At 45.7% G+C, this 10,840-nt stretch overlaps 2 protein-coding genes across 2 annotated transcripts; both read right to left on the bottom strand.

Moving 5' to 3' along the window:
- Window positions 1–2,587: 2,587 nt before the first annotated feature.
- LOC147663298 (uncharacterized) lies at window positions 2,588–3,526 on the bottom strand. Its single transcript, XM_086950548.1, has one exon. It carries the CDS (start codon window positions 3,524–3,526, stop codon window positions 2,588–2,590), a length of 939 nt encoding a protein of 312 aa, XP_086806674.1.
- A 1,857-nt stretch (window positions 3,527–5,383) lies between these two features.
- LOC147663297 (uncharacterized) lies at window positions 5,384–8,290 on the bottom strand. Its single transcript, XM_086950549.1, has one exon. It carries the CDS (start codon window positions 8,288–8,290, stop codon window positions 5,384–5,386), a length of 2,907 nt encoding a protein of 968 aa, XP_086806675.1.
- Window positions 8,291–10,840: the final 2,550 nt, after the last annotated feature.

Raw genomic sequence — 10,840 nt, 5'->3', positions numbered from 1 at the left:
GAAACTGGCATACTAGAGATGGACACAACTGTAATTGCATCTTTAATCGGTCATGGGAATACATATGCATATTAATCATGCACATATAACATAAGATGGGGAACACGTAGGGACACAGAACATGGCAAAATTTACTTTTCCACATTCCCTCCTTGTCACTACGTTTCCATCAGGAAACATCAATATTCATGATACCATCTATCATTTCATACAGTATCATTTGCTCGTCTCGAATTGTCTTGGAACGGGACTTAGGACTGGGACTAAGACTAGGAATACAGGATGTAGCACAAATGCCGCAAATCGCAGGGCCACATTGTAAACAGAGGCAGCAACTGAAAATGATCATTACTGCTATACCTAGGAATGACAATACTTTCCATCCCCAGGCAGAAATTATACTCCAGAGCCAACCGGACCATGTCCAGGTGCCTGGATTCTGGTGTAACTGATGGGCAATTTTATGAAGTCTGGTTATAGCTGAATAAACAGATGGCGCGCTATTAGGAATGAAAATGCAGCAACTAGATCCGATGACTCTACATGCTCCTCCTCTATCGGCCAGTATGACGTCAAGAACGAGACGATTTTGGAGCACGACAAATGTCATAGCAGATTGCTCTTCGGTTAAGTTACCTAGAGCAGAAGTAGTCTCATTCACTACTGCTTCAAGGGTTCTGGTTAACCTACGGATTAACTTACTATTCTGGACGGGGCCTAAAAAGAAGAAGAAACCTTTATTGAAGTCTTGATATTGTTCTAGAGCAGTTTCAGTTTGATCGACAATTGGGGACTCGATCTCCCTTCTATGTCTAATGTGTACTAGATGTGTGTTTCTATGATAATCGAATGGGGCTAGAAAAACTGGTGGCAGTAGGAAGGCAATGTAACAGGTTCCATCCCAGTCGAGGGGCAGACGAACATATGCGGTCTGACCACAAACAAAATATGAATGACGTGAGGCTTTGAAAATAGATTTCCCACTGTCACTATACTTGACAATAGTAGTACAATCACTATGTCCTACATGTGCGGAACCATTCTTTCGGACACATAATTCGCCTTTGACTGGTAGTACTGAAATTGCAGGTAAATCTGGAGTAGTATCAGACTGAACATTCAGGACCATAAAATTCGAAGAATAATTACCTAAATTATAAACTTCATTTTCTAGATCTAACCCTGTTCTATGGGTGAGACCTTTCTCGTCTGGAAAACATGTACTATTCAGAAGGGACATATCAGTTGAGGATGACGTTAACGTGGACCATGCTCCACACGAACCATTATGTGAAAACGGATAAGGAAAGAGTGGCAGAACTCCCTTCGGTGTCTGGAAAGGGGGAGTCGACCACACACCCAACAATTAGTGACATTGCTGGTCTGGTGTGAATAGTGCAACATACGGATAAACGTGTTATTGCGCATAGCAAGACGATAGGATAGCTCGTGAGGAGGCAGATCACTAAATGTGTGCTCTAGCGTAGTATTAGAAAACTTATTTACATGAGAAATTGGAAAACATAAATGCAATGCATAACTTGTGCAGGTAACCATCAAACTCAAAAATAGAAGAAAACATAGAATAACGATACATCTGATAGAGTTTTGACTAACTCTCTCACTATGGGGGTCTATCTCATACATGTCAGAAACCTGTCTAACCGTTTCACCCGAGGGGGACTTAGACAATTAAACTGGCTGACTTATTTTACTAGACCGGAGTTTTAACTTATACTCCTGCTGCGGAGTTTCCTCTAACAGGGGAGGCTTGGAATCAAAGTTTGTAGCGGGACAGTCCTTAGAAATGGAACAGTCTTTGGAATTGTCATTAAAAGTCTTTTTCCGGATGCCATGAAATTTCTTGACGTGGGACAGATGGACCCAGCCCTTGCGGCCTTCCAACTTCAAGGCCGTGCGGGTGGTCAAAAGGACAAGTTGAGGTTGTTTCCAGCGGGGCTCCAGCGGACTTGAACGATCAAAGTTCCTCACAAGGACCAAACTTCCTGGAACGATTTCATGCGGTTTCACCTCGGTATTGTCTGGAAATGCGGCGGCAACCGAGTGAACGACAAGAGTGGAGTGCAGACATCAAGGAAGCTAGGTAACCTGTCAGCATATTACTGGAAACATCTGTAATACTTCGGGGTCTAGGTGTACCCCACATATTAGGGGGGCGGCCGAATACGACCTCATAAGGGGACAGACCTGATCTGGAATGTGCAACCATGCGCATATAAAATAGGGCGACTGGCAGAGCTACTAGCCAGTCTACACCTTTCTGTTTACAAACTTTGGCGATGCGGATTTTCAGAGTCTGGTTATGTCTCTCTACGAGACCTGCTGCTTCAGGATGGCGTACACAATGAAACTTCCACTGGTACCCTAACAGAAGGGAAACATGCTTCATGAGTTCGGATGAGAATGGCTGGCCGTTGTCAGAATACACGACCCTAGGGAGTCCATAACGAGGGAAAAATTCACGAACCAACTGCTTGGCAGTGGTCGCGGCTGTGTAATCTGGAACTGGATATGCCTCCGTCCACCTGGACAAAGCGCATACAACTACAAGGACATACTTGAAACCTCAACATCGCTCCATATGAATATAATCCATCTGGAGGACCTCAAAAGGGTGGTCAGGAGGCTGGAATCCACCTTGTTCCACCGGGACACTTTTACCTGGATTGAACTGACAACATATCATACAGGTACGGACTTTCTGCTTGGCTGCAGCTCGTAAATGCTTGTTGAACCAAATGTTCTGGATACTATCTAACATGGCTTTTTCTCCTAAATGTGCAGGACTATGTGCGGTATTAATAATGACTTGGACCATTGAGTCGGGGAGAAACCATGTGGCTTTTCCCTTCGTCAACCATCCCTGATCTGTCTGGACCCCTCCTTGTTCGGACCATTTCTTGATTTCATCGGGAGTAGCATGTGACTGGATATCTATGACATCTTGTGTGGGGTCCTTAACTGTCATACATGTAGTCGGATCCGGAGTGTGTGTCAGTGTCATGTTAACTGGAATGTCTGGAGTCTGGGCTGTGAGCTTGGCTGTTCGATCTGCTAGATCGTTACCTTGGGAGATGATGTCAGTGACTTTCGTATGTGCTTTGCACTTCATGATAGCGATAGCTGTCGGTAAATGTATTGCATTTAACAGAGCTTGAATGAGGAGACCATGCTGAATCTTGGTTCCATGAGAAGTCATAAAACCTCTTTCTTGCCAGAGCACTCCAAAGTCGTGTACGACTCCGAATGCATAACGTGAATCTGTGTAAATATTAACTTTCAGGTTCTTGGCACGTATGCAGGCTTGGGTCAGAGCGACTAGCTCTGCTGCTTGAGCGGACAGGGTGTCAATACGGTGTGTCTCAATAACTTCAGTGTCAGTAGTCACTGCATACGCGGCTACTAGTTCTCCTGTACTTGTTCTCATACATGAACCGTCCACATAAAGTGTCAGGTCGGGGTTAGGTAGTGGAATATCTGTCAAGTCTTGTCTTGGCTTTGTCATAGTGTTAACAACTTCCACACAGTCATGTGTGGCAGGATTTGAAGTAACTGACGGTAACAGTGTAGCTGGATTTAAAACGTTGCAGCGTCTGATTTCTATGTGTGGCTGGAACAGTGTCAGTTCATAACCTGTTAAACGTGCAATTGTCAAATGCTGAGTCTGTGTTCGGTTTAAAAGAACTTCCACGGAGTGTGGGACTTGTACTGTCAGGGAGTGTCCTAACACTATGGAATCACGTTGTCTGATAGCTAGTGCTGTGGCTGCAACTGACTTGAGGCACGCAGGCAGAGCCTGGGCTACTGGATCTAATGTGCTCGAAAAATAAGCACAAGGCTTGTATTGTCCTGCTTGATCTTGTGTGAGAACAGATAATGCTGTACCTTCACGTTCTGTGACAAAAAGTGTAAAAGGCTTACTGTAGTTCGGTGTAGCTAGAACGGGTGCTTGGCATAAGGCTTTCTTTAATTCATTAAAAGCAAGTGTATGTTCAGATGTCCAAGGGAGGACAGTCGATACGGCTGCCTCCTGTGTCGTTAACTGTATCAGTGGCTTGGCTAGAAATGCATACTGGGGAATCCATTGTCTGCAATAAGAAGTGAGGCCGATAAAAGCTCGTACCTCCTTCTGGGTCTTGGGCTGAGGAAGACTCGCTATTAACTGGATACGGTCAGGTGTCAACTGCCTACCCCTCTTGGCCAGTAAGTGTCCTAAGTAGACCACTTGCTGGACACAGAATTGGAGCTTCGAAGGGGACACCTTGTGCCCCATCTCGGCTAGGAAATACAGAACTGTAAGTGACGCACGCTCGCAGTCACGTTCAGAGCGGGCTGTGATCAGTAGATCATCGACATACTGGAGCAGGGCAGTGTCAGTTGGCAGGTGAATATTGTCTAGTTGTCTCTTGAGTGCTTGACTGTAAATACTAGGACTTTCTGTGAAACCTTGAGGAGCTCGTGTGAATTTATAGCTCCTTCCATTTAAACAGAATCCGAAAAGGAACTGGCTGTCTGGATGAATGGGAACACTGAAAAATGCATTCTTGAGGTCTATGACTGTGAAAAATGTGGCTTCGGAATCAATGGCTGTCAATAGGGAAGAAATATCTGGAACAACTGGGTACTGGGGAATGATACATTTATTAAGTTCTCGAAGATCAATCACTAATCGATATACTGGAGGTGCATTTGGATCAGTACGTTTCATGACTGGAATGATAGGAGAATTACATACATTGGAGTCAGTTTCTACAACCACTCCTTGAGCAATGAGCTCGTCAATAATTTTGGATAAGGCTGCTACAGCCTCAGGTGGCAATCTGTACTGTCTGATTCGTGGTAATACCACACCTTGCTTGAGAGTCACAAGATGGGGTGTGATTTGCATGAAACCTACATCAGTTGGACCTTGCTCCCATAAATGCTGCGGGACATTCAGTAATCTTGGATCAAAATCACGTAATCCATAGTGACCCTTAAAGTCACGTAAAAACAAACGTATTCCTTCTGGGGAGCAGCAAATAACTGCACCTAATTCTTTCAATGTCTTAATACCTAACAAATTTTCTGGACATGACTTCGTAAGTAACAGATCAGTAGTTCGGGACAATGGACCTACTTCTAGAGTAACTGGTTTGGAAATCTCGTTAACTATTGGCTTTCCTGAAAATCCAAGGGAAACATTTCTAGAGCCTGAGAGCGGAGCCCCTGGAACCTCGTCATGACTGATAGTAGTCCTACTTGCCCCTGTATCAATCAGAAACTTTCTGTCTTTCCCTAATACTTGACTATGAACATAGGGACCCTCTTGATCTACAGGTATCTCGATGAGAGGCAAGCCTACCTCCCTCTCTAGGCTGTTTCATGAATACTGCTGGTATTCTGGATACTCGGACTGTGCATACTGGTACATCTGCTGTGTAACATGCTGTGTTGCAGCTATAGGCTGCGGTACTGTAACTGTCTGTTGTGCATTCTGTGGTAACTGAGAAGTCTGTGAAACTTGTTCTTGTCTAGGCGGACGTGGTCTTTCTTTAGTTTTACCAGTAGCTATGTTGTGTTTCAGAACTGCACACTCGTTTATAAAATGACCTGGCTGTTTACAATAATTGCAGGTCCCTTTAACGGGAGCTGCAGGATGACTGGCTTGATTCATACCCCTCTTCTGACTGTCTTGAGGAACAGATTGTGCAACTAATACTTTCATTTTCGTGTCTTTCATACGTTTCCTTTCATGATCTTGCTCTTCTCTGATTCTATTCTGGTGATACTGGAACATCTGTAACATTTGGGACGGAGTATTAGCTTGCCATGTACTTTCGACTTTCAAAACTCTATTTTTAACTTGTGGACTTGAATTCTCGACTAGTTTAGTAACAAAAAGATGAGGGTATGACTCACTACTCGTCTTCAAACCACTGTTGATGATAAAACATTTCTCGAATCTAGAATAAAAATCACTAGTATCTTCGTCTTGTTTCTGTTTACAGGCTGAGATTGCATCCCAGTCTTCCTTTTTCGTGGCTAGTAATCTTGGCAAAACTTGTATTAACAGTTCGGGCAATTCTTTACATTTGTCTCCTAGACCGGTACCTGGTACACGTATATTATCTTCAGCTTCTAGAGCTGCCCAATCTATCTTTTTCTCTCCCACCTCCCATTCTTTTTCCTTGAGTTTTTCATATATGCCCGCAGGCAACAGAACCTTTAACATTTTAATTATATCTGGATACGTGTATTCTCCCATACGGAGCATGTCTTTTAATTCACGGTGGAACCCTGCTGGATCTTTATCGTGACAGGGAATTAACTTCTTCATCTCTAAGAGTTCCATCTTTGTAATCGGGGTGTAAACAAATACTCGTTGCATTTCACCACCCTGTGTCATAACTGGGTGTACTTCTCGTAACGGATGCTGTCTGTCTATGTAAAATGGTTTACTTTCTGGAGGTGAGACATGAACAAAATGCGGGTTCAGGAACGTTCTGTATTTGTGGCGGTGTTCTAGAATGACACTAATTAAATCGGTACCTAGACCTTTCCATCTATACTGTAGTAACTCGTTCAGAACATCATGTAACGGACCTGGATCAGAATGCTGACCCTCATACAGAGTGATGAGGTGCTGGATCATATACATACCCACCAGTCGCTGCTCGGCTGGGGGCAGTTTCAGAAACATTTGTGCCACTATTTCGTCTGGAAAAGTGGTAGAATCAGTAATCCATCGGACTGCTGATCGGACTAGTTCTTGCTCGTGCATGGTACTAAGTTCACTATAACCGATTCGTGATTTCAGAATGTGATCGGTAGCTTGAAATACTTGCTCTAGAGAACCTTGTTCTGGTGCTGGAAGAGAGAAAACTTTCTTGTGTTCTAGACGTGAATGTCGGTCGGAAAGTCTAGTTCTACCTACATACGCTATTCTGGAAGGATTCTCATCGTCTACCTCTTCACTAGAAGAGTCGTTTTCTTTCTCGCTTACTTGTGCTGCTTTACGTTTCTCGTGTAACCTTATTATTTCCTTACGAATTTTCTTGTACATACTCTCTATACTACTGAGTGTCTTGTGTCTTCCCTCGGCTATATGATCACTCCATTTCGTCAGAGCTCTCATTTCGGTCGGATCTTTAGTCGGATAATCTTGTTCCCTTATTAAACAATTAATTAGAAACTTTAATAGCATGAGCTGAGTCTCAGCTTTCCTTAAAGACATGACTTCGCCAATACTTTCTGGATCTGTTCCTGTACGAATGAAACGATATATTCTGTCTAGATCTTCTTTCATATTTGGTAGGGTGTCCAAATACTCGGTCACCCGTCTTACGCGTAATGAATATATAACCATACTATCATCACCTGGGACCGGATCATAACGGCATTCGGTGGGAGCTCGCCTGATATCTGCAACGGACTGATGTTTGGGCGTGCGCTGTAACGCACGTTCATGTAACTCGGCTAATATTACACGTTTGTGTGGCGGCGGGGTACCAGGAGGACCTCCCCCCGCGGCCCCTAAACTGGAATCGTCGACTGATACTCTTCGTGCTGGCAGAGTGACCGATGTAGCGGGTACTTGTACTGTGGGCTGGACCGGGGGTACCGTAACGGGTGCCCCGGTGGCTGGAGGAGCAGAAATTACATTATTTGCAGGAGCTGGCGGAACAGGATTTGCATATTCTGGGACTGTGTCGTCCAGATAGGACGAGAGAAAAATATCAGCTGCGGTCGGTTTGTGACGTAGCTTGGTCGGAACTAATGGTGGCGGGAAATTACTGGATGCCTCCGGGGTTGCTTTTGGCAAGCCCTCGGCAAGAAGAGGGTACATACCCTTAATAAGGGCATTCCTCTGTCTGTCTGACTGTTCGGTTTTAACTCGTTCACCTATTTCGATTAATTCCCTTTCTTGGGCTCTTTCTGAGGATTCTCTACTTAATTCTGACTTTCTGATTTCTTTTTCGGTTCTTTTATGAGATTCTTTGCGCCATAACTCGATGGCATCTTTCTGTGACTGTCTGGCTTTCTTTTTCCATAATGCTTCTTCTACTCGCATGATGCACTCGGCATCCCATGTGCCTGATACAGGCCATCTATATTTCTCTTCTAATTCCTTAGTGTACTCGACCCATAGATCTAGATATAATATGGCACTTATGCCATGCTTGTGATACATAAAATGACCTGGACTGTCCCTAGGCGGGACAGGAACTGCTTCCTCGAGCAGACCTTTTCTAGTTCTTAACCGACGTAACTTGGAGAACAGAGGCATGACGTAAACTGGGATCTGGACACAATACAATACACGATAAACACAATAATGACTTGAGACTGATCACTCATACCACGACATTGAAAAACACATTGAAATGACATTTAAAATAACAGTTCGGACAGAAACATTACCTGGAATACTGAGAACAGAAACACATGAATTTTCTCGAGAACAGAACTTACTAGAATTACTAGATGCACTGCTGAAACAGTACGAAACATACCGGTCCCATAAAGAGACACGTCAGGACCCGCATCCACCTAGGTGGACACTTCGTGTTGGATTTGCGTACCCAAACCCACGGACCAGAGACAAATTAATTGACCCTGTCTAGATACTACCCCAGCAACGGTACTCACCGGGCAGCAAGAACGGAAGGCCTCGGACTGGACTGGACTGCTACGACGACGGACTACGAACTTCGGACTTCAGTTACAGGTGGGCCTCCGGATACCTCGGACCTTGGACTCTCGGCTTGGGCTCTGGTCGGGACTCGCCGCGTTCCTCCACCGCCTCGTCTGGATGCTGGACCGCAACCTCCGTCTCCTCCGTGGGCCTGAGGGATACTTGAAGCAGAAATATCTGCACGTGCACGGTATGGTTCCGTCACGGCTGCAGAGGGTCAGGGGGCTTGCGTGGCTTCTCCGGCGCGTGGGGAAAGGGCAAGTCCCTATTCGGGCGCCATTATGTGGTAAATAAATAATTAAATACCTGTACTATTTTTCGGAATAATTAATTAACAGATAGCTCAATAAATAAGGGTCAAGATTCGAGGTAGCTGGAGTTTGCAGGTTTTAATACAGCATAAAGGACAGCAACAGGACAACCTGCACGGGAATAGGATGGCAGCTGCCGGGGGGCATGATCGGGACAAAAAGCATAACTTTTAATAACAGTGCACAATATATATATAGTTAAACAAAATACATAGCATTCAGTACAGTAGGCGTAGCAGTGGGCGGGGTTTGTAGCAGTCGCGAAAGATAAGGCAGAAAGTAGGTGTAACAAGGGGCGTGTACATAGACATGTGATGTAAACGTAACAGAATATGTCATAAATGGGGCGGAAACATGGAGGGGGCTACCTAAGGAGCCGGGACCTCTGACCTAGTGGTGCGCGCAAGCTGGCAATGACATGTTACTAGGAGGAACTGGGGGCTATGACTTCTGCGCTAGAAGAGGAGACGAAAGTCTGGAGTGTCAGAGCGACATGTACCTAAACACTATCTAGTATCTGATGTTTAGAGAACATGTTGATAGAATCCAGCAGGCTCCTTGCGGTACTTTCTCAGACATGCTATGTGGGGCATGGTATAGCATAGGCATTGCAACTTTATTACTTGTCAGTCTCTCCTTTTCAGGCATGCCTTTGCCGCACTCGCTGGGGGAGGGCTAGCCATTTTCGGCTGCAAACATGGTTCGTTCCTCTCCTGAGGTCACTTTGGCAGCAGGTCCCGGGAGCCTCTAACTAGGGCAGGATAGGGGTTGACCGCCCGGTAGGCGGGGGCATGCCTTTGTCAGATACTGGAGGTCAGTCTCCTCCCAATTTAAGCAGGCTTGGGGTTGTTGCCTCCAAGTCCTGGTGGCGCCCTGTACCAGTCTATGCAATCCCTCATTTTGGTGGTGTCAGGTCTACTCAGATATGCGATCTTAGAGTTAGCAGGGATCAAGGTGTCTCCGGGCGAAAAGCATGTGATCATGTGGTGCCTGCGTTTCTCCCCTTTAGTCCTGTTGCATTAAGGAAAGTACACCCCACTAGTCAAGGAACAGATACTCTGTATTTTCCTACATTCATCGCCTGTATTCTATGAGTTTAGAAGCACAAGCGCTCAAACGGAAGCACTATGCACGTCAGTCTCACCCTGAAGCGGTGGTGCCTGGGCCTTGGTCTGCGATAGTTTCTGTTGCACGAATCATGCATGCGTTGGGGCTCTTTAGGGTACGAGCCTTGAGGGCAGCAATACAGGACCCCCCCCCCACTCTCGTGGCGGTCTGGTATCTCGGGCTCGCTATGCCAGTTTTCTTGGAATAAGTGGGATGTCGGTGCAGGCATTGACGTTAAGAGTTAGGTCATGCTACACAGCCCTGTCGCGTCTGAGATGACTGGGCGTGCTTATAGCTCCTCTCTGCGATCAGAGTATGATCCGCTTGGAACTCAGCTGCACTACTTCTTAGCACAAAGGGATAGCTTTACCCCCGTCAGTCTCATGTAAATAGTGTGCTCAGCGTAGGATCTACACAGTCCTATGTCAGCGTGTGTGGCCTTGGCCGGCGAAATTGTTGGGGCAACAGCTTCGGCCCCTTTTGCAGGGATAGGTTCCCCTGCCCTCCTCCTTCACGCATGTGGGATAGTCTACACTATTGATGTAGAGGGTTTCTGCCCGGGGGGTATATGCTGCTTAAGTTCAGAAGTGGAACTCCTTGGTTCAGCCTACTCATCCCTTGGCGGGGGTCGTCAGTCAACTTTTTAGAAAGCTACTTATTGTTGGCAGCAGGGTCCAAGCAGTCTCCGGATCTAAGCAGTCCGGGTCTAGCAGTCTCCGGCCTC

This window comes from Lissotriton vulgaris, unplaced genomic scaffold (genome assembly GCF_964263255.1).
Source record: "Lissotriton vulgaris unplaced genomic scaffold, aLisVul1.2 SCAFFOLD_739, whole genome shotgun sequence".
Lineage (NCBI taxonomy): Eukaryota > Metazoa > Chordata > Amphibia > Caudata > Salamandridae > Lissotriton > Lissotriton vulgaris.
The sequence above is the reverse complement of the archived record's forward strand: the minus strand, read 5'-3'. Positions and strand labels throughout refer to the sequence as shown.